This window comes from Acartia tonsa, chromosome 9 (genome assembly GCF_053477335.1).
Source record: "Acartia tonsa isolate MP-2025a chromosome 9, ASM5347733v1, whole genome shotgun sequence".
Classification (NCBI taxonomy): Eukaryota; Metazoa; Arthropoda; class Copepoda; order Calanoida; family Acartiidae; genus Acartia; species Acartia tonsa.
The window spans coordinates 9,825,699-9,850,661 of NC_137268.1; the positions used below are offsets into that span (position 1 = coordinate 9,825,699).

The 24,963-nt window shown below is 32.7% G+C and overlaps 1 protein-coding gene across 1 annotated transcript in view; it reads left to right on the forward strand.

The window, feature by feature from the left end:
* Positions 1-611: 611 nt before the first annotated feature.
* The window catches only part of LOC145328180 (uncharacterized), a 45,422-nt gene continuing 21,070 nt past the window's right edge, over positions 612-24,963 (forward strand). Inside the window, exons 1-19 of the mRNA XM_080171769.1 lie at positions 612-759; positions 1,480-1,530; positions 1,841-2,029; positions 2,507-2,563; positions 2,983-3,174; positions 3,460-3,556; positions 4,192-4,371; positions 4,654-4,736; positions 5,040-5,187; positions 5,597-5,688; positions 10,393-10,499; positions 13,250-13,307; positions 13,659-13,736; positions 14,407-14,468; positions 15,331-15,371; positions 18,820-18,971; positions 19,368-19,523; positions 20,019-20,107; positions 20,644-20,758. Of these exons, the coding sequence (XP_080027895.1) occupies positions 1,504-1,530; positions 1,841-2,029; positions 2,507-2,563; positions 2,983-3,174; positions 3,460-3,556; positions 4,192-4,371; positions 4,654-4,736; positions 5,040-5,187; positions 5,597-5,688; positions 10,393-10,499; positions 13,250-13,307; positions 13,659-13,736; positions 14,407-14,468; positions 15,331-15,371; positions 18,820-18,971; positions 19,368-19,523; positions 20,019-20,107; positions 20,644-20,758 (1,923 nt within the window). The 5' untranslated portion in view covers positions 612-759; positions 1,480-1,503. The remainder of the gene's footprint in view (positions 760-1,479; positions 1,531-1,840; positions 2,030-2,506; positions 2,564-2,982; positions 3,175-3,459; positions 3,557-4,191; positions 4,372-4,653; positions 4,737-5,039; positions 5,188-5,596; positions 5,689-10,392; positions 10,500-13,249; positions 13,308-13,658; positions 13,737-14,406; positions 14,469-15,330; positions 15,372-18,819; positions 18,972-19,367; positions 19,524-20,018; positions 20,108-20,643; positions 20,759-24,963) is intronic.

Genomic DNA, 24,963 nt, shown 5'->3' on the forward strand with positions numbered 1-24,963 from the left:
TCTGAGTCAGCCACTTTTACTAGGTTCATAATAAACAGCCCAATGTTATTGTTACCTCCCTCCCTGGGTCTTACAATAAGACGCAAGACGTTCTAATGCACATGCTGTAGTTTGTTAGCTCCGTTACTTGAAAAAAAATAAAATTTATCAACAACACAATTTTATTACTTTTTAATGACATTTTGTTTTATTAATTAGTCTAACACTTGCTTTTATTCAATTAGTGTCCAAATAACATTAAAGCAATAAAAAATAATAAAAACAATGTTGAAATTTGTAATGATACGTTTTTGAAAAGTGCAGATATTCTATAGATATGGTTTGTTTTTACTCTTATTATGTTGACCAAACTCTGTCTTACCCATACTGATCAATCATTTATCGTAGAATAGACAATTTTCCAATATTATAGGAACTTTTCATCACAAAATTATTTATTGACCTGGGCCTTAGGCCCCTTGGGTCAACTAAACTAAAATTTATCGCTATTGTCTTATCCCTTTAGACCTATGATATTTTCTTATTTTTAAAAGACTGAAAATGTTTTTGAAAAATGCAGCTTAAGGAAATGAGTAGTAATAGAATATAACTATATATTTTTATTTACAGAATTAAGCCTGAATGTAAATATCTGTAAAAATGCTTGGTTTGTTTGCCCTGCATGCAAACACCCTACGGATTCGGAGACAATAACTGCCACGTGACCTAACCCAACCCCCCAAATCTACCACCCCCTGCAAAATCCCCTGAAAGAACCCCCAGAGGTGGATACTTAAACCATTGTCGACGTCTTGAAGTCTTGTAGTCTTCAAGTATTTTGGCAAAAAGTAATTCTTAAAAACTTTTTCTTGAAGAGCTACTCTTTGAAGACAAGTCTTCAAGTAGGTAGTTGAAGACGTCTTCGAAGTGTTCTCAATTTACATCGAACAGTGTGTGTATGTTAGTCTGTAAAATAGGCACTTTCCTTCAGTAGGAGGTCATAGGGGGACAAACAAGTATTTTTACAAATTTTTTTATTTAAATATTTATTTAATATTTCCACGGATAGTAAAATTAAATATCATAAGTTTATTATCAATTGCTATTTTCCGAGGGACCGAAGCTTTATTTTATTATTCATTGAAAATTGTTTGTTATACAATACAATATCCAATTATAAATGGTTTTATGCTATTTTCTACCCTTCAAATATAGAGTTCCTAAATGCTAGGTGCGAAATCGCTTGTGATTTTCATTTTGAAAAAATGTAAAAAAAACTTAAGAAAAAAAGTTGTGAACTCTTATTAATGACAGAATACTAGGTGGGAAAGCAGTAGGATTTTTTAACGGAAAATTACGCGAAACTACACAAAACTTGACGTGTCTTCAAACGTGTCTTGAAGTGTTTTTAAGAAGAGGTAAAAATCTAACCTCGACTCGTGGAAGACTGAGTCGTCGAACGTGTCTTCAAGTGTTTTTGATGTTTTTAAGTATCCACCTCAGAAAGAACAACGAATATTGAAAATGAAGACATCGCCCGGTCCTTTACAGGTAAGTTTCAGGATTCGAATCCCAGTTAAACTGGTAATTAATATATGCAATGATAGTATAGTTATTTGTTTGGTGCAAAAAGAAAAGTAAAGTGTTATACAGTTATTTATGAATGTATGAAAACAGTTAAGAACAATGAAAGAAATTTATAGAAAATTTAAGAAGAGAGAGAAGGGGTATGAATAAAAAAAGTTAGGAAAACATAGAAAGAGAAAAAATGCATAGAAAAACGACATATAAAGAATCTTAGAGAAACAGAGATAAAAATAAATATTTTTTTTACTTTAAGCTAAGCTACATATTTATCTAGGACCCTCTAAACAGAAGCTACACAACCTCTGTCAACCTTCGTGTTGGTCTCGGCGGCCACCAGCTTGGCAGTCCTGACCTCCGAGGCACCCAGCAGCCGGCCAGAGGCCAACATGGAGGCCATACAACGACCAGAGCCTCCCCGGTTAGGACCATCACAAACGGCAGCATTTTGTCCAACAGCTTCCAGGTATAATATAGATTATAACAATGTCTGTCAAATAAGATCTCGGAAACCAATTAGGTTTTGCTTTTCATGGAATACACCAACTGGTTCTGTCATGGTTTTAAGCTACCCCTGATTTTTTAAAAAAACAAATGTTGTATTTTTGAATTTACTATTAAAGCCTATGAACGCAGTCTGTAATGCTTTTGTTAAACCAGAGATTTAAATGGAATTAGACAATGGCCGATAAATTGATGCCCATCCCCAATCCCCAACACACAAAATTACCCCTTCTGTAGATTAAAATTAGCTGTTGAAACGTTTGAATACTCAACTTAATACCCAACCAATCAAATTAGAAAAAGTCCCCAAACTTGTTATTAATTAATAAATCACACTTCATAGTAAATATCTTGTAGTAATAAACCTTAGATAATGAAATATGTAGTTAGCTTGTTATTGCTGCGTTATTATTGGATGTAATCGTCCTTATAATTTCAGAGAAACGCCTCCAGTACAAATACGAGCCCTGGTCATAATAGGAACTATTTCATGGAGGTACATATGCAACAGATAAATAGATCGATAGAATTTAGATAACCTATATAGAAAGGTATTAAGATCATGGAAAGAAAACGAAGTAGCGGTTTTCATAGTAGCTTTGGATAGGTTAATTTGTGTTAGGTTAGGTAAATGTTGATGATTGTACCGCAAATTTAGAGCCCAGAAATAGCAAAAAGGCTATTGTGAAAATACGAAGAAACCTGCTACTTCGTTTTCTTTCCATGATCCAGATAATATACAGGAGTTCTCTAGGGATACGACTATAGATAATAACTTGATATACTTCCCCAATTATGTAGATAACAATCATTGGTTGAAAACTTGAACGCTGCTTGTTTGAACCACCCAATCCAGCTATAATAAGAGTGGCTCAAACAATATAGAATTAGTTAAATAATTAAAATCTAATCTAGGTGAATGGAAACATACCAGGAGCTACAAGTCCACCACAAGGTACCCCAGCACACAACCAACCCTTGAATGGTCACCACATGAACAGCGCTAATTTGCGCCAGTCCCCGGGGAGTCCTATGAACAGCGGTAATATTCGCCAGCAGCCATTAACTCCAGAACAACATAGAAATCCTAATGACCCTAAATTTGAGGTATAAAATATTTTAATTATGGTAATTACACTAGGACTTTAGCTGAGCTATCTATCTTACTATCTATCTTTCTATGTACCACTGCCATTTGGTTATCACTTGGAATTGGCTCTAGTTATTTGGTATCTATTTGTATAACTGTCTATACGACTATATGTCTTTGTAAGTTCCACTGCCATTTGGTTATCAATTATGTTTAGACATATAGCCATCTTGTATCTATCTATTTAGGCACCACCATTTTGCTATCTATCTATCTGTATATCTAACTATCTATTTTTCTAGGTACCACTGCCATTTGGCTATCACTTGGATTTGGACTTTCTGCGTGTGTGTTCAGCGTCTGATGCCGCTTCAGAAGAAAGCTTACTCAAATTAAAAGGTAAAAATTGATAGTAAACCTTTATCCTTCCTATAATATAAAGTACTAATATTTTTTTGTTTGTAGCGAATGATCTCGCTAACCACTGAACCGATATGGTTATTCTTTAAAGGGAAGCTTCTTATTGGCCCTGAGATGATTTTAGGCTATTATATTTTCATAAATAAGCCTGGGTATTGTTTTAGGCTATTTTTCTGCCCTTCCATATCCCTTCGAATATAGGGTCTCTAGATGCTAGGGCCACAGACGCTAGTACTGTATAAAGTAGTAAGGTTTTTTGTATGAAGCTTAAGATCTTAATAACTACTGAACAGATTAGGTTTTCTATTTTAGCAAAGCTTCACATAGATCCTCTGATGGTTTTAGGCTATTTCATTTTATATATAAGTCTTAGGTTGGTTTTAAGCTATTTTTACACTCACTTGCTGTCCCTTTTAATACAGCTCCCGCTAGATACTAGTGGTGCAGCCGCTAGTTTCCTATACAATGTGTAGATTTCTTTTGAAAAAATTTCAATGACTAAAAGACCTTAATTTTGGAGATTTCGGCGGATAGACAGAACGACATCGTATTATTCTATAAACTAATAGACAGAATTTAAATTACTATAATCATTTGGATTTCTTCTTTTGTAGAACTGCGGAAAATGCGGCGAAAACAGCGAAAAACATTGGAGACCTTGATGGGCCTGCGGAGCGCGGAAAGTTCTGCGGCCAAATCATCCTCCTACATGCGGGGATCCGCGGGAAATTCGCTGATGTCGCGCAGTGCTACCGCAAGCCTGGAACGCCCCCATGAGTTAGATTTGAGTATAGGTAATAAAGACGCCATTTTTTTTCTCCAAAGGTGATCTATTTTTACATTATCGTATTTTCGTATAAGTGTCGAAACTACTTTATAATTTATGTAAATACGTCTGTACCTAAAAGACAATCAAGTATATAGTTCCTACTTAATGTATAATATACTCCAATATCACTAAATTTGTAAATTTGATTGTCTATCTTAATGTTGTTTTATAGTTCTTTTTATCTAAATAGTTTTTTAACGAAATTGTCCTTGTTTTAAACAAATTAATAAAGAATATTTTTTTGCAGGCGGAGTGCGGCGCTTCAATCCTGACCTTTCTAGTCAGCAGATGGTTAGAGATGCCCTCAGAGAGAGTATGATTAGCTTTCAGGTTAGTTTTCAGTGTCATGCTTTTCGCTGCGTTCCCTCAAAAATCAAAGGAATCATAGACCCTACCGCTTTTGTATTTGAAATAAATGGCGAATTAGGAAAGAGTTTTCGATATGCCTAACCCTGTGGCTTCTCTGTACCCATTATAACCTAAAAATTTAACAAACATCCCCACCCCCGGGCCCTCCTTTCATTATTTTCAATTTAGGTCAAAATAGGGATGGAGCGAAACTTGTATGACAGGACATTCAAACATGCTATATACATTCTACAAATCTAATATAAATATGATGTTTTTTTTCAGGAAACCCTGGATCAATATAAATCATCTCCAGACAAGTCACCTGTGTCTGATTTCGACCATATGAACGGCATCACTAGCACACCTAGGGACAAAAAATTGAACTATTCTACTTTCCCGCGTGCACAGCTGGGCTCTCCTGATGGCATGGGTATGTTAGATAGTTAGATAAACAGATGGATGAAGGGATGTATTGAAAGATAGGTAGATACAAAGATGGATGGATGGACAGAATTATATATGTGGTTAGATTGAAATATAGATAGATAGTCAGAGAAGGATAGATAAATATATGTATGGATTAGAATATAGATAGATGGTAAGAGATGGATAGATAGATTGGCAAGATATGGATACTGAATAGATAGATAAGTACATGAATTGAAAGATGATTAGTAGGATCGAGAGATAGATTAATATAAAGATTTATCGATAGATATAAAGATAGATAGAAAGGTAATTAGTAAGAAATATAAAAATTGATACTAAGGATAGATAAATCTAATAATAGATAGATTATAGATTGGTGGTTCAATAAAAATATGATTTTTATAATTTAGACAAACTATCCCGTCACCTGTCCAATTCATCAATTTCCAGTGTATCAACAAATTCCTCGGCCCTTCCCTATAATGTTCAGATTTCTCCAGAGGTAGGAGAATAGTTTAACCAACGAACAGACAATTATAAACCTATTATATAAAGTATTAAGGTTTTTTGTCTGTTTGTTAAGATCATTGAGTCGATTTGGTTCTCTATTTTATGTAGGCTTCATATTTTCAAATACTTTTTTCAGTCTGATTAAATCAAATTTTGGTATGGTTTGATGCTAGTTTTCTCCCTCCTTCCTACCACTTCAAATACAGAGCCTCTAGATTTTTGGGGCTAGCCCATTAATTATTAATTTCAATAGAAGTTTAAGATAATACATTTTTAAGAAACTACATTGTATCCGTTTAGGAGATATTGAATAACAAAAGAACATTCACACACTTTGAAGCTTCTAACAAATTTAGTTCAAATGATGATAGTTAATACCAATGTAAATGAATATAAATTTAAGGACAGACAGGCGTATAAAATACTTAAATTTAAATATAAAATATCTGTTTATCCGAACCAAAATTTAATGCAGAAAAATATCTAATTAACTATCATCCATCCACCTTAAAAAGTACAAGATGAAAAGACATCTTATTTTTGCCTAGGGATTAAAGAAATGTTTTGGTTCAGATTTTGTGCATTTTTTCTACAAGTCTTACATTTAAGATAATACTAAAAAATCCTAATTTCTAGTCTAGCCTAAGAAATCGTGTAGTATTTTGTCTAACTTTTTATATAGAAAAATCTATTAATCAATTATTTATTGGATTTGGTCATGCATATTCATTGAAAAAAACGTTTCAGGTTTCAATTTACCAGTAATTTACTTTGACATTGCGACTAAATATAATATTACCTAAATACTACTAAAATTACTAGAATTTCTCGTTCCTGTAATTTAACTTATTGTACAGAAGTTTTAATAGAAGTAAAACCTGCTATTACAATAACCTAAATATTATCCACAATTTGTGAGTTTTTAGAGGGAATCACAAACGATTTTTTAAGGACCTCTTAAAAATAAGGGGTTCCTTAGCCTTACTTTATTAAAGGGAGTATAGGCTACCCTTAGATTTAGTAATGTCAAGCTTAGGTAAAGATATTGATAGGTATACTTTAGTCTTACATAAACCTCTCATATCAATATAAGGCTAGCCTTAACTTATCTTTGTCAAGATTAGGGATACCTAAACCTGTCTATTGATGATTAAAAGAAAAGTCTTTTTTCAAATTATTAGCCCAAGCTAACCTTTCAAAAACTTTGTAAAACTTTGTAATTGCTTTTCTCGTATTCATTCGAATCCGGTGGGTAGGAACAGGTTCTGTTCTATACGAAAAAACTATGTCTAGCATCGTATTGTATCCAGCTTTCTACGAATATAAAAATGTACAATCATAAGATTGAAACCAGTTTTTTTAGCCCAGTTTTAATCTTATAATTGTACATTCTATATCCGCGGAAAGCTGTTTATAATACGATGAAAGAGATAACTATTACATTATGTCTACTAATGTTATTTCTCTTATCCCTGGTTCATAATTAAGAATGAAAAGTGAACAGAAAAAAAGCGCAGAGTTTTAATTGCCGTCAAACCATATAAAGAAAAAAAGGATTAAAGAATATTTTTAAGGCTCAAGTTTTAGGTACATGATGAACACGTAGGTGTTAGTAAAGGGGAGAGTTAGGCATGCCTCCTCAAATTAAATTTGAACCATAAAAAATATCATTAATCCCCATTCAAGGGAAGGTTAGTAATTTTATGCTAATGCTTCCGCAGGGGTTATAACCAAGCTTCTTAAAAAGTTAAATTTGTAAGGGCATGAGAGGGGGGGTGCCTGTTGTCCAAAACCCATGTTAAAGGATATTACGATGAGAGTTAACTAAAAAAAATAAAGGATAATTTAAATTTAGAATATTCTTAGGGTTACAAAAGTACAACCATCTATTAAATTATAAAAATGCAAATTTAAAGCTTTTTATAAAAGGAAAATTGTCGATTATTTGTATATTCTTTTTACATTTAGCTAAGGAAATAAAATTATGTGTATTTTTAGCCAAAATTTAATATTTATATTTTTATTTACTAGCGGGTGCGCCCCTTAGCATCTAAGGGGTCTGGGGTAGAGAAGCACATAAAAAAAGCCTAAAACCATCTAAAGACTTTAGTATATGTATAAATATTGATTTCCTCGTATTTCATTACACTTTGACTAAATTTGTCATCATCAGATAAGACCAAGCATTTCCGAGATCTAAAGAATCAGACAAAAATATTATTACTATGTATTTAGGATATTGAAATTGAATTGTCTTTAAAGAAAACTTTCCAGATTCTTTACGTAATTTTTTGTTGTTTTGTGTACCTAAGAACTAAAAATTATGCAAAGCTTCAAGATTCGTTCTAATCACTTTTATTGCTACCCAAATATGGATACCAGAGGGTGGCATAGTGTTTCATCAATAACGTTACGTTTAAAAAGTAGCAAAACGACTTTTCAAGTCAGCTGTTTATCTGTCTGTCTGTCTACCAAACTTGTTACAGCAAATATAATCCTCCTATTTTGATAATTTTTATAAGTGGTAAGGTGTTTTTGTCAGATGCTTAAGATTTCGTTAATTACTGGACTTATTGAGTACTCTCTTTTAGGGCAGCTTCAAATAGGTTCCAATATGGTTTTAGGATATTTTTCTGGACTACCCTGCCATTTAGAATACAGTGCCGCTATATACTAGGGGCGCTGTTAATTGTTTGTCTACTACCCTAGGTCAGGTTAGGTCAGGTTATATTAGATTCTACGGTCACCGTAGGTAAAGGCCCCACAGGGTTAGAACAGGGGTTTGGCAAATAAAAAACTCTTATTTTTAATTTATTTCAAACACATCATATAAAACTTGATATAGCTATTTTAATATTAATTTCTACAGCTTGTTTATAACCACGCTGCAATGATTTTTCAGTTTTTGGATCCTTGCAGCAACCTGAATATGGAGGCAAAGAATTATTTTTAAAATTTGTTTATAGATTCTAAGACTTTAATATTTCCCACAATTTAAGATAAGGAGCTTACTGAAGGGAGTTGTAACAACCCCCACCCCAGGGGGGGGGGGGGGGCGGATACCAATCCATTTAAAAAAGCTTTGACGTTTATCCAATATAGGAGTGGAGGTTTGTTTGGCTTTTAATTAGGTTTATTAACCTACCCCTTTTCCCACATAAACATTAACCTAAAAAAGCTTCTCTAAAAAAGGAAAAAAGTGTCAAAATTAATGCTGTTTATATTCCCTCAAAATTTTGGGGAAGCAATAGATGTAAAACTATTTTTGGACGACTAATTGATCTCCAATAGAACAATTCCTATGTCTCTGCATTAATATTAATTGGTTTTAGTCATATTGTTATTGCTGCGTTTTTTTTTAATTCCTTGTTAGTAATATATTTTATGTACAAATCTTGTGACTAAATCTTATCGACCATTTGAACATATTTTGGATTGAGAAAGACATTTATGTGATATCCTTATGCATTAGTTAGCCCACGTTATTTTATCACAGAATAATAGTTATTTCTCGCATTGTATTATAAACAGCTTTCCGCGGATATAGAATGTACAATTATAAGATTAAAACTAGTTTTTTTTAGCCCCGAGGTGCCAGAGGCACCGGCTAAAAAAACTGGTTTTAATTTTATGATTGTACATTTCTATATTCGTAGAAAACTGGATATAATACGATGCTAGACATAGTTTTTTCGTATGGATGAGAACCGGTTCCTATCCACCGGATTCGAATAAATACGAGAAAAATCTTTTTTTTTATTCTTTTAACAAAATGCATGTTCAAGATGTTATCAACATAGAAAATCTTAAACGATTTTAAAAGTACTGTTTTATTTTTACTGGCGGATAAGTACATTAGTAGATTTCTTAAGATTATCATTTCTACTCAGGCCTTATTCTATTATTTTATTCTATGCTTTATACCCTATCTAACATTACAGATTAATTTGTCCTTAAAATGATTTTAATACGGTTGTAAAAATCTAAATTTGAATATAAATTCAAAACAAGCAAAATAATATTTGAAATATTTCTCATGCATTAATTCAATAAAGAATTCAAAATATAAATATTTTTATAAATAAAGCTTCTCTGTCTGTCCGTCTGTCCTTCCATCTGTAATGTTGCTCACAGGTCGGCTTTTTCATTTGTATAAATACTGTTTACTATTCAGCATTGAACACTCGCCCTTATTGACACCATGGAAACTGTCCCAATTTTGTATAACTTTTGCGGAACATGTTCCAGTTACGTCATATTTTTCTTTCCCGAAAAAGGGAAGGGGGGAAGAAAATCTCTTCAAAAGAGATGGGGAAAACCCCCTTTTCTCCCATCTCTTTTTTCTTTCCCCCTTCCCTTTTTTTTTATTTCCCCCTTCCCTTTTTCGGGAAAGAAAAATATGACGTAACTGGAACATGTTCCGCAAAAGTTATACAAAATTGGGACAGTTTCCATGTATCGCCCTTATTTTGTAAATAAACAAAAATAATAGGGGGGGGGGGGGTCCTATGCCCTAACCCTAAAGGGTTCCCAGTAGTCAAAATAATCTAACCTAAACTAATAAACAAACGAATCAAATAAAAATTCAACCAAGCCCCCATATTTAAATACGTATATTTGGGGTTGTTACTGTGCTTGAAGAGACATATCTAACTTATCCATTACATTAACATGAATCAATGAAATTATATTTTAGGCATACCTAGCATCATTACCATCGAGTATACCCTACAAGCTGGATGTGGACATAGATACCAACAGTATTGGCAGTATCAGCTCGGAAATGAGCACAAATACACTCAGGTAGGGGCTATACTCTTACAGGACAGGTACGTCCAAGTTTTTAATTTTTAGGTGTGGGTAAATGAAGAGGTTTTCAAAGATTTGGGGTTGGCGGTAATCTAATACAGCATGACCCTCGAAAAAGTATTTTTAAGCATCTGCAGCCCATATTTCTCAATGAATTATCAAAAAATGTATATGTCCTTGTTCTCTGTAGATTTCCACATAAGTAGATATAAAAATATTTTTTTTACATCAATTAACAGCTGAGATTTTTAGAGCCAAAGTTTTGAAAAAGTGGCTGAGGAAAATGTAACTTTTCAAGAAAAATGTTTTTTTTAAAGTGAAATGACGTGTTTTCCTCATAATTTCGATACTTTTTATAAAACTTATATAAAGATGTTTCTAAGAAATTTATTTCATGGTGAAAGCACTTTTTTCACTTGCTCTAAAAGGCATTTTTAGATTAGTGTAAATTGCTAAAACACCCTTACAGAAAGAAATCCTATAAAAAATAGTAGCAAATTGAAAGTTTACATAAACAGAAATCAAACACTTTTTATTTTATCAAAATAAGTTAAAAAACCCAAAAGTTACAGCTACAAACTTTTATTGAACATTTAACAATTTAAATGATTTTTATGTGTCTTAGATTAATTTGATGAGTGGGCGTGAATCTATTGGTAAAGGTTGCGCTAATACTTCCGGTAACGAGCATAAATTGGGGAGGGGTTTATTTAAGGTCATATTAATAAGTGGGAGATATTATAAGATTTGAGGGAAAATGGTTATAAGAAAAATGTATTCAGTAAAATTTGAAAAGTAGTTTTTTTGTATGTAAAAGTAACGTTTTTTAATGCAATAAAAAATGTATCAATTGTAAACTTGCTCTTCTTTCTTATTTGTTTTTTAACTGGTTGATAAAAAGTAATATACTAATAAAAACTAAGAAATATTTAGCAATATCCAGTTTCTCAAGCACTTTTTCCAAACTTTGGCTTTAAAAATCTCGGCTGTTAATTGATGTAAAAAAAATATTTTGATATCCTTTGATGTAGAAAATTATAGAAAACAAGTACATGTGAATCTTTTAATATTTTATTGAGAAATATAGGCTGCAGATGCTTAAAAATACTTTTTCGAGGGTCATGCTGTATATTGTTTCAAATTTTTGAGAGGGTTAAAATGAGGGGTTCAAAGTTTGAGGGGGTTAAAATTCTCGGATCATGGAAAGAAAACAAAGTCATTCCTAATTAGGACAGAAGTCACTGGAAATTGATCTAAAGAAGGCTACTTATGTCCTTCATCTAACAAAATCTAACTTAAGGGAGGTGACTTATGTCCTTTGTCTGACAAATTCTTACATTAGGAAGGCTGCTTATGTCCTTCATCTTGCAAAACATAGCAAATTCTTGCAAAACATAGCAAATTCTTGCAAAACATAGCAAATTCTTGCAAAACATAGCAAATTCTTGGAAAACTTAGCTTTTCTGTCCTTCACATAGCAAATTCTTGCAAAACATAGCAAATTCTTACAAAACATAGCAAATTCTTGCAAAACATAGCAAATTCTTGCAAAACATAGCAAATTCTTGCAAAACATAGCAAATTCTTGCAAAACATAGCAAATTCTTGGAAAACTTAGCTTTTCTGTCCTTCACATAGCTAATTCTTGCAAAACATAGCAAATTCTTACAAAACAAGGATTCGAACCATTTCCCAAATCTTACCATCAGTACCAATGACACCAGGTCACCATATCTCAAGAACCGGTGGTCGGATCGCACTGAAAATTCGTTTTTGAATTTGGGACCCTCATTGCAAAAATTCGCTATGTTTTGTAAGAATTTGCTATGTTTTGCAAGAATTAGCTATTTTTTGTAAGAATTTGCTATGTTATGCAAGAATTAGCTATGTGAAGGACAGAAAAGCTAAGTTTTAGAAATTTGCTATGTTTTGTAAAAATTTGCTATGTTTTGTAAGAATTTGCTATGTTTTGCAAGAATTTGCTATGTTTTGCAAGAATTTGCTATGTTTTGCAATATTTTGCTATGTGATGGACCAAAAACCAATTTTATGCAAGATTTTGCTATGTGAAGGATCAAAAAGCTAGGTTTTGTGAGGTGAAGGAAGGCTACTTATGTCCTCAATCTTGCAAAATCTTTGTTCAGGGAGGCATGTTATGCCCTTCATCTAACAAATTCTCACTTAAGGAAGGCTACTTATGTCCTTCCTAGGAAGGTGACTTCTGTCCTAATTTAGGAATGACTTTGTTTTCTTTCCATGATCCAAATTCTCTTTACCCTTTCATTCCCTTTGGACGTCTATGAATTCTTATAGTTATAATTATGTTTTAACTTAATTGAGCTAAAAACTTTTTTGATGAATTCATTATTAGTAAGCAAAGAAAAATGTTTAGACAATTTTTTTTGAAGTAACTAAATTTGCTCTTCATTTCAGATCTAATTTTTTAAAACATGTCTATAAACATGAAAATTACTATTTGCCCTATTAAAAAAATCAGTTTAGTTATTAAAATATTTAATTTGTTAATGAACAAGAATGACAAGATCCAAAAAGCGAAGCTCTAAAGACGGTATGACAAATGAACATAAACATAAGCAGCCAGCTTTTAGTGTCTCCAAAAAAATTGACAAATGTTCAAACGTTTGGCCAAACTATGTCGATTGACGTCTTATTCCATCTAATATTACGTCAATCGAGATTTTAAAATCTATCAAAATAGATATTATATTAATATTTATTTTTAGAAATGTGCGAGAACAAATGGCAAGAAGTTTAGTCAAGTTAAAAGAATATGAAAAACAGGTAATTTTTTTTTATTAAAATTGTAATAAAGGTATTTTATTACTTAGCTCAATAATACTTCAATATCAATTTCCTAGAAGCATTTGATAATGATTTATTAAAATCTATTGATATTCTTGTACAAGTTAAAAAGATCCATGTTAATGTAAATTTGACATTATCAAAGTACTTAATAACTCATTGCTAACAATAAATGAATTTTAACAATTTTTCCAGTATGGTATCGAAACCGTTTATCCTCCGGTGGATTAGAACCGTTATCGAATTTTACAACAAAATTGGCTTTAATCTCATATCCGCGGAAAGTTGTTTATAATACGATGTGATAAATAACGAACATGATATAATTAGGTTGAAGCTATACCAATGATGCAAATGAAGTTATCAGTACTTAAAGAAGAAAAAAGGCTTTTGATTCTTAAATTGAAGGTAACAATTAGCTATGTTGTATTGTAGTCTGATGGCAGACTTAGCGACAGTTAGGCAACGAGTAATAGTGCAGCAACGCTTCCAGTACTGGTGCCATACACACAACGAACCTTGCATGTAGTTGAGCTTTGCTTCAGTTAAACAAACCAAAGTTTATCTATGTACAGATTGATTTATTTACAATGGTGGTTCACAAGATACTGATTACAATAGTAACAACAAGCTTATTCAACAACCTTATATTTAAATAATACAGAAACATTATATACAAAATGTATGGCTTTTAGGGATTAAACCCTCAGCTCCGCTCCGCTCATTTTACAACTATTATTCAGTAAAATTAATAAAGTTCTATTTCCTATCCCTCCTGGGTAATTATGAGTGTTACCTTCCTATGGTTTTAACTCATTAATAGTCAAAGTAGGGGGTATGCCTTGTTACCATGTATGATAGTCTAGGATTTCCAGACAAAGGTCGTTCAATCAAAGAGTTGGATGTCTGTTGGGTGTAACCTTATTTAATTCCCTGGGCGATTGAGTGCGTTTCACTGAAATTAACTCGCAGAATATGGCGTGGAGAGGACTTGGCCCCAAAGAGTCGTCATCAAACCCCTAAGAACCACCTCATCCCATTTCTTGTAAACATAATCAACAACACTGTCTCTTTTTAGGCACGCGAGGCTAGATTGAGGAAAGAGAGAGGAGAAGAAGAAGATATTTTTGAGGATGCTAGGTAAGTCAGCCTAATGGGGGTCAGGAAAATAGCCTAAAACCATCCTTACACATACATATATCACTGAAAATAATAACCGTACCGTAATACATATTTCCAAGATGCTTTGCTTCAGACAAAACTTCTAAATACTTTTTCATATCGCTTACTTAATATATAAAAAGCCTAACACCATTATCGCCAGGCTCGCAATATATCAAACTAGCGGCTTCGCCCCTAGCCTCTAGGGACTTTGCTCCAAGAGGTAATCCAAAAAAAATTAATGCGAAATTCGTAAGAGGACCAAGGAAATCTTCAGCAAAAAAAATGTGGGGAAATCTTTGTTGTTGTTTTTTTTTGGGGGGGGGTTGGGGTTTCCCACCCCCCCAAGAAAATATTCTAAAACCACTACAGGACCAGTAGGTATATTTCCTGAAGAGTAGAATCCGATCGGTTCAGTGGTTACTGAGATCTTAAGGGACGGACGGACGGACGGACAGACAGACGGACGGACAGACAGACGGACGGACAGACAGACGGACAGACAGACGGACAGACGGACAGACGGACAGACAGACGGACAGACAGACAGACGGACAGACATCATTCTACTTTGTATTATAGATAAGTAATGAATTGATAATATTGAATATCTAATGACAGCTCCATTAGATATGAAGTTAGAAAAAAATTAGTCAACTAGTAAAACAATATGAAAAGCAAAAAATACCACATCTCACTGGAATTGTTTTTACTTCTTACAGACTTTGACTGTAGATATTTTGTATTCTCAAATATTTTAGAATCACGGACAATCGGACGAACAGACATAACTAAATCGCAGAGTAGCTGCGATACTAACAATGTTGTTTTTGTATAACAGGTTGTACGAAGAAGCTATGGATACCGATGATGAAGATATAGGTTGGTGGATATTGTCAATCATCAATCACGTATATTGAGACTAGAGCAAACAAAGCAACAACAAAATTTGATTATTACGAAAAAAAAATTATGGTTTGTTCCTACATTAGAGTAAAAAAATAGAGGGGGAAGGGATTAAATTACCGTATGTCTCCGCCCCGAGGACCCTGTGCCGACTTTCAATTGGGTCTTTAAAAATTAACCAATAGCGTCGGGAATATTAACACAGCCAAGTCGCCACGAAAGAGCAGAAAGCAATTTAATAGCAGACCAAAAAGGTCCCCAACAGGTATACAAAGACGATAAAATCTTTTTTTTGCTTTTAAAAATTATCTAATTATGAACTAAAAATAATTTTTTTATTTTCTTCTACTTAATTAAAAAAAAAATTCTAAAAACGAATGTTTTTGGAAAAAAAACATTAAATTTTATGCTTCAATAGAAAGTTACTCAGAAAACAAAATTAACGTCAAACCTAAAAATTGTTTGATTTTCAATAAAACTTGAATTCAAAGAAACCATACAAAATTTCGCATTATTTAAAACATCTTTTGAATAGAAAGAGGAGTAGGGATATAATGACTGAAGAAAATCGAGCAGATTACCAATTTGACCTAGACAAGAAACGAATTCTTGTAAAGAAAAAAAACGTTTTTTTATGCTTATTTAAAGTTAGGTTAGGTTAAGTAAAGATGATCTTCGTAGGGATAGAAATCTTCAGGGATAAAACCCCCTGCAGTATATATTGTTTTTTTTCAAAATTAAAAAAAATTATTAAAAACACAAGACTGCATTATGTTGCAGTTTTTTTAAAAGGACAATATTAAATAGCTTTCTTTACTGTCAAGAGTTAAAGGAATACTATTTTTAATTCAGATATCATATCCTTTCTTAAAATGTTTTAATCAATGTTTAATGAATGATGAATTAATGATTTTATTTTTATTCTAAAGTTTTAAACCATGCAAAATGATATAAGATAAATCTTATAATCACTTAAATCGAGATTGAAGCAACCATAAACCCCCATATTGCAAAACTAGAAGAGCGGGGGGTAAATTCATTTTATGCAATAGTATTTGTTATGGAAAGGTTAATATTTTGTTAAAGTAGTTAGCTTAGGTTAGGTAAAGTAAGATTTGTTGTTTGATAGTACTGCAGGGTGAGAGCTCTACGCAGAGGTTATTATTGAAAATTTAGAAGATATGACTTTAATTTTACTTACTCCTAAATGCTTACTCTATAGCTTACATCAGCCTTTGAAGCCTAACATTTCTTTGAATGAGACTTAAGTAGTAAGCTATAAAAATTGGAAAGAATATTAATGAATGTAATAGATTTGAAATCTGCATAAAATTTTAAGGATTTTTTTTATAAAATTCGTTTTTATATAATTCATTATTTAAAAGCGCAAATCCAATTTAAGTTAATAAATTTTGACCAATAGGATAGGTGGATTGGAAACTACCTGCGCTCTAATTGGTTGAATGATGTACGTCACTTGAGCTTCTCCAATCAGGGCGCAGATAGTTTTCAATCCACCAATCACAGATGTGAAAATTATTTAACTTAATTTGTATTTGCGCTTATAGATAAAGAATTATACAAAAAACGAATTTTATAAAAATTCCTTAAAATTTTATGCAGATTTCAAATCTATTATATTCATTAAAATTCTTTCCAATTTTTATAGCTTATTAAGTAGGGTTGGGGAAAACCTTCTTCCCATTAACTACCCCCAAATGTTTGGGGGGGGGGGGGTGTTATGGTTCAATTGATAAATACTAGAATTCTACTGATAAATCTTCTTGTCATCAAATCAACAAAAACTATCAAAAACAAAATTGTCATTGTCTAATGTTTAAATTATTATTCAATCATTTCAAACAATCAAATGTTAAGACAATAAGAAATAATCTTTCACTTTTTATCACTCTCTTTCTTCACTTTTTGTCTCTTTCTCTCTTTCTCTCTCTCTCTCCATCTCTCTTTCTCTGTATCTCTGTATCTCTCTCTCTCTCCCTCTCTCTCTCTCTCTCTCTCTCTCTCTCTCTCTCTCTCTCTCTCTCTCTCTCTCTCTCTTTCTCTCTCTCTCTCTAACTATTTATCTATCTACTTTTTTTCTCTCTCTCCTTCCTTTAATAATTTTTAATTTTCTTCTGACATTTTTTCCCCTCTATCTGTATATCTAATATACTATTAATTTCATTAACTCTCGCCTCCCCATTTTTCTCCTTTTTTCGCGCCTTGTTTCTCTATTAATTTATGCCTTTTTATCTTTGTTATAATTTTCTTTTCTCTCCTTTTATGATTTTAGACGTCTATTTTACCTATATAACTCCACTTTTTCCTATCTCTAATTTATTTTTATCTTATTTTGTTTTCATCCTGCCACCCCAATAAATATCTATCTGTCAATGCTATCTATCTATTTCCTGCACCTTGCCAAAAAAAAGTCTCAACTAATCACTCCATCCATCCATCCTTCACTGAGAGAGTTTATCCATCATTTTAATCTATTGTTTTATATACGCTTTTTATGCATATCCAATGTCTATAAAAAGACATAGGTCAATTTCACCACTTACAGAAGGTGTTTGATTGATACAGCAAAGTTTTTTTTCTGTTAAATGCGAATTAGTGGGCCTTGACTTTATTTTTCTAAAAAGCTAAGTAATAGCCAAGCTAGGGTTATAGGCTATTTTCTTTGTTTTTTTTCTGAAGATATCGACATTTATTCTTAAGCACTTTTGCAGCTGTTAACATTGGCTAATGAATGAATTTATATACTTTAGAATAATTCAATATTAAATCATGACTTTGCTAGTTTCTAAAACGGCTATTGTTAATTTTTCAGATCGCCTGACCCTAGCCTTTAATAATGCATTTAAAAACCAATGATTTTTCATTTTTAATTGATGGTTAATTTTCGCATGAGGCGGTTTGTCTATTCAATTTACTATTAACATATTTGCCGTTGATTTCAGTATTTGTTTTATGATTATCATAATAGCGTTAATTTGATGATTTAAAGTTTAAAAAAACAGAATAAAAAGAGAAAAAATGTAAAACAAATAGGAGTATTTTTTTATTCAAGATTAATGATTCGCCACTAACTTTAAGTTCATATTTAAGACTAATTTTTTTGTGCAAGAAACCAACCAACCAAATTTGGTATTTGCTATAGGCACTAGATTTTACCTATTCAATAGAAACTTCCACTTATAATTGGGGAAGCCATACACATTACCCAAAGTTTTTAGAAGGTAATAAACCTCCCCGTTTTGACCCCCCCCCCAAAAAAAAAAAGTTTACACATCCCATTAAAAAAATGTAAAAAGCTCTGACGTCTTTGATGCGTAAATAATGCGCTTATTAATTACATACATATGGTGTCTTCTTATTAATTATAAAAATTAGAATCGTCAATATCCATAAAAAAAAACAGATTTCCGAGGCGGCAAGATGTCAGACAGTTTACGTCGGCGGTATCCGCCGCAGAATCTGAATCGGCGGGCCAGAAGTGAATCGCCGTACGCCAAATGCGCCACCGCCCAAATTAGCGGCTCTGTACATCCTGAAGAATTTATTTCATTCCAGGTTAGAAAAATACTTAAGTAATTTTAATTGATTTATTTTGATAGCGCAGGAACACAGTAAAAGTGTCGGACTGATTATGACGTAAAAACAAAATTAGCCAATGAGAGGCCATTATTGACCAATGGTAAAATTAATAGTGGCCTCTCATTGGCTAATTTTTTTACGTCATAATCAGTCCGACACTTTTACTGTGTTCATAGCGCAGCTACTCTTTACAAGTGTATGTCCAACTTTTTAAAAGTAAGGTACTATTTTTAAAAACTCCCAGGATTTAAGCTCAAGGAGACTCAATTGAAAGGAGAAGTATATCGGTCAAGCAGTTAGCTAGATCCTAAGCCACAAACATAGTCAGGCAGACATCCTGTTACTTTTATTTAAGGATCTCTCTATTTTTAGCGCAAACGATCAACATCATGTGGCTTTAATTCGGACGATCCTGAACTTCACAGTGACAACTGGAGACATCAATACTATCATAATCAACAACAACATCAACAACTGCAGAGGAATATGAAGTCAACATCCCAACTTCCCTTGATGTTAGATGCCCAGGTAAGATAGATAGATAGATAAAAAGATGGATAGATGGATGGATATTATCATAAACAACAATATCAGAGAAAGTCAACAGCCCAACTGCCGTTGATGATAGATGCCCAGGTACTAGATAGATAGAAAGATAGATATCATAATAATCATCAACAGCAGAGAAATTTTAAGACATCAGCCCAACTGCCGTTGATGCTAGATGCCCAGGTAAGATACATAGAAAGATAAATGGATTGGTAGTTGGAGACTTAATCAACAACAACAGCAGATAAATTTGAAGTCAACAGCATAACTTTCCTTGGTATTAGATGCTTAGGTCATATATAGATAGATTTATAGATAAATATATAAAAACAGACAAAATAGATATAAATGTAGTTGGAATAGATAAAAAGATAGATTAATCTGAATTATCCAGAATAAAGAGTTATTTCTATTTGAAAACAGACAAACAAATTTACTAAAAAAAATTGTTGTAAAATTTACTTTTTTTAATAGGTGAATACCGATGATTATTTGCTGCCAGTGAAAGAACCAGAAGTTATTAAACCTGACACAAGAGAACGTGCTAGCAACACAGACCCAAGGTAAACTTTAATTTTAGAGTAACGTCACTGTGTTTTCAACTTTAGGTTCAATTAAAAAAATAAGATTTTTTTTTTGTATCTTACTTTACTCTATTTTCTTTCTTTCTCCTTCCCTCTCCCCCCTCTCTCTCTCTCTACCTATCTATCTATCTCTCCTTATTTTTTTCTTTTTCTTTGTCTTTCTTATATCTTCTCTCTCCTCCTTTCCTTGTTTCTATCTCTCTTTTTTTCTTCCGCCGCGCTCCTTCTTTCGATCTATCCCTCCCTTCTCTATCTACCTCCTTCTTTCTTACATTTTCTCTGTCTATCTTTTAATCACTCCATCTTCATCTCCATCTCTCTCTCCCTCTTTTTATATATTTATTTATTTTACTATTGATTAGTAATGGAAGTAATCGTCCTAATTTTATGCAATTCTTGGCGTTATCCTCTTTTGAAAATTTGAGTAGCCCCCCCCCCCCCTCCAGAGGATATTACCCAATTCTTGAAAATTATAATATAGACAAATTTTTTTAACCTAACCGAATTATTTTTAGGCTTCGCTCTCCGCAGCCGCCCCGCAAGGTTTCCCACTCCACAAACACAACCCGGGTTAGAACCATGGGCAAGGGGACTGGTACAGATATCAGGATGGAAGAAATGATTTCAAAGGTTTTTAATCGTGCTCATTATTTGTAATTATTGGAAACATGTAAAAATAGGGATGTCCAAGTTTTTTTTGAGGGAAGTAAAATGAGTTTAAAAGTTTCAGGGGGATAAACACCTCTTCATCTGATATACATGTAAATAAATATTTTTTTTTTTTGGGGGGGGGGGTCGGGGTTAGGGGGTTTCATTGGGAATATCTCTTGAAAGGGTGGAGGAGCCCTCAAAATAGATATAAACCTTCCCTGGATATCTGGGAAGCTTCATTGTAAAGGAGAACCATATTGGTTCAGTGGTTATCGAGATCCTTCGGTACACATAGACTTACATCTTGATATTTTTATAAAAGGATACTTTTATTATCTTTGTATTTTATGTTCGTTTTGTTGAAATGAAAACAATGTTTACAATTTTTTGTCTGCATATTTTAACCAAAATTTATCAGGGAACGCGACGGTTGTTAGCTTTTTTATCTTGTCCCATAATGTAAAGTTTTCCTCATCCCGTAATAATTTGCTTTTCAATAAAAAACAATTTTACTTTTATTAGGGAAAGACTGATTCATCTAGTTCATGGCTCAGAATCCGATTCATTTGTGCTGGATTAAAAGAAGTGAGCCGTCTAAAAATTCATGTAGCGTATTATATTTTTTAGATTCTCACTTTCCAATAATAATTATATAAAAATAATTCAATTAATCCCTTGCTGACGCTTTCATCCCCTTGAGCTAACACAATCTTTTATTCATTTCCATTTATATATTCGCGGAAAACTCTCTATAATACTTACATTGTTATTTAAAAATATATATTCTTATCCCAACATTTCTAAAATTATGCCCATCTGACAGAGTACTGACATCATGACGTCATATTTAAAGGAAGAATTTTAAAAATACTGGTGTTTTAACAAATCTGCATGGTTTATGATTTACCTATACATACTTCTGTAAATATTACATAGATCAAGACTTTTATTGTTTAATATTTGTATACGAACTAAGAAAGTTTTACAGATTCTAATGTTAAATTAATTAAAAAACTACACCTTCAGAAGATTAAAATTATTGGATGTAGTTTGAACCCTGCTAGATTCAACCAATAAAAGTACCCAAAGTTTTAAAGCTAACGAATAGGAGAGAATGTTTTATAAACTTTGAGTACTTTGAGCTTAATTTACAGTCTAATGTCTAATTGAAAGGGAGAATTGAACACAAATGTATTGAGATATTAAAAAAGGTTCATTTGCAAAAAGAATTTAACACCAGATTTTTAAAGCATGATGAACAGACAATCATAGTTTGACTATATTAGGATGTTTCTACCAAACAGTTGACAAAAGTTTGTTTATTTTGCTGTTAATATTTTACTACCTCTAAATTTTATTTTATTTTTTCAAAGGTCTAGCATATTATACAACTAAAGACAATGCCCCTAGCGTCTATGGGCTCTGTATTAGAAGTGGATGCGGAAAGCTTAAAAATAGGTCAAAACCATCCCAAAACTTAAATCTGAAAATAAAACAGTCTAAAACCACTACAGGACCTATGTGAAGCTAACTTAAATTAGAGGATCTTATCTGTTTGGTAGCTATTCAGTTCTGGAGCTTCCGAAAAAACCTTACTACTTTGTATAAAAGGATACAACATAAAAAAAAACACTTTTAAGTTCAGCTATTCGCTATTTCACTTGTTGTTTGTGGACACACATGCCCAAAGAATGGTTTTGCGCCTACAGCGTTAAATATTCAAAAATTCTAAACACGGATTAGATTTTCTTAAATATCATCACTATTTAGACAAAATCATTTTTTTTGCATGTGGATTAATCCCCCACCCCTTTCCCCTAAACACTTTAAAATCTTGATAACATATAGAAAATGCTTCTTTTAGTTTGGTTTAGGTAAAGTAAATTTTATAAATGACTAAATATTTATAAATTACTATATTATTTATCCTTATACTAAAGTAACAGAATGTTTGTTTGTCTGTGTGTGTATCTGTGTGTCTGTACCGAAGGATCTCGCTAACCGCTGAACCGATCGGGTTCTCCATAACAGGGTAGTTTCTCATAGGACCCGGGAAGGTTTATAGCTATTTTTTGGGGGGTGGGACACCCCCAACCCTCCAAAAAATGAAAAATCCCCTCCCCCCCAAATTTTTTTAAAATTAAAATAAAAATGAGGGGGGGGGAGCACCCCCCCCCAAAAAAAAATTTCGCCCCCCAAAAAACTTTTTTTACTTTTTCCTTTAAATTTTACAATAAGAAATTGGGTTATTAAATTTGACTCTCTCCTCCTCAAGTGACCCCTAGAGGCCTCTAGGGGCGTAGCTGCTAGTAAATATTAAAGGATTTGAGGTTATTTAGATGAAACATGAGATATTACCACCATGTGAAAACATCTAAGTACATTCTTTCTATTAATGTAGATTTATAGAAAATTTAAAATCCTTAAAAAAGTACATAAATTATTAAAGTAAAACACTAGAGGAAGAAAGGGTTAAATAACTTTATCTCCCCATCGCAATCACCTTGTGCAACCTTTCTATTGGGTCGTTGAAAATCAACCAATGGTGTCGCTTATATTAGCACAGCCAAGTAGCAGAAAATAATCTAGAAGCAGATGAAACAGGTCTTTGAAAAAGGAAGGGAGGTAGTTGTCTGTATATACATCTATACTATAGATCTGTATATACATCTATACTATAGATCTGTTCATAAATTAGTCAAATTTTTAAATTTGTTTATCCTATGTTATAATGTATTTTTTTGTCCGAAACTTGGGATCTCGAAAATGACTGATCCCTTTCGGTAGTACTTTTCACTGAAGGTTCGTAAGGGTGTTAGGGTGTTTTTAGGCTATTTTACTGAACTCCCCCGGACACCCACATTCCCACAGAGGTTAGGGGTGAAACAACTAGTTTTTTTTTTCATTAAGATTTAAGAGTTAATAATTTTAGAATGAAAACTGTTTCTCCCCAAAAATATTATTCATGAAACAAGATTTTGTTTTGTATATATTTCCCCTTGGGCGACTGCCTTTTAAAAAGTTATCTTACAAAAGGGCTAAAAATAGCTAGATATATTATTTGCATAGTAAAGACGCCTATTGATTCATTAGCAAACGCCTTTAGTCTAGCCTAAAAGTGCAACCATTTAATTGTATAACACAATGTGCCTGTTTATGAGATAAGGCATTCCCTTTATAATTACTACTGGCACTAAACGTCTTGAATATCAGCAGTATATCAGTACGTAGCATTTTGATTATTTATCTGTTTTGTGAGGGCTCAAACACATCACCTTCAAGACAATTAGCAAATGCTACTAAATTAGCTATTATTGTTACAATGGTAAAACACCCATTTCAAATTGATTTGCATCAACAAAGGCCAAAATTTGCTTTCATAAAAGCTTTTAAAATACCATCATTATGTCTAAGTTATTGCATTTTTATGTATTTTAATGGACAACAAAATATATTTTTTCAAGTTATGTTTTAATTTTAAATGTTATCTTCTTTATTTGTACCTTGCTTAAATTCAGCTTCTAGTTATTTCTGTTTGTCATTCTATAACAATTATTGAGTAGCTTCACTCATGATATTGTTGTAAAAGAGTTTTTATAAAAAATACAAATTGAATGAATTGCCTGTAAAATAAAACTACAAACAATGGTGTGCACATGGTTTCTGCTGGGGCGCAGTCCTCCCCAAGTTCAATTATGCTGACACCCCCCACTCACTTTCGCACACTTATGCCTTTAAACTAGGGTTTGGCCGGATATCCGGCCATTTTCAATATCCGGCCGGATACCGGATATTGAAACTATCCGGCCGGATATCCGGCTATAACTTTTTTTATATTTTACACCAAAAATCTTTGCTTTTTAAAATTTTAAATGGCTATAATTTTCTTATTATTGAATATGTTTATCTTTATGCAAATTTTATTATATGAAATCTCAAAAGTTTATTAATAAATATTTTTTGCTACTTTAATATCTGGTAATTTAGCCGGTTACCCGGCCGGATATTCGGTAATTTGGCCGGATAACCGGAAATTTGCCGGATATCCGGCGTTGGCCGGATATCCAGCCGGATACCGGATATCCGGCATTTGAAATCAGCCGGATATCCGGTATCCGGTATCCGGCCAAAAAAGTATCCGGCCCAACCCTACTTTAAACCTTTTTGGTTCTTTTTATAGAGTA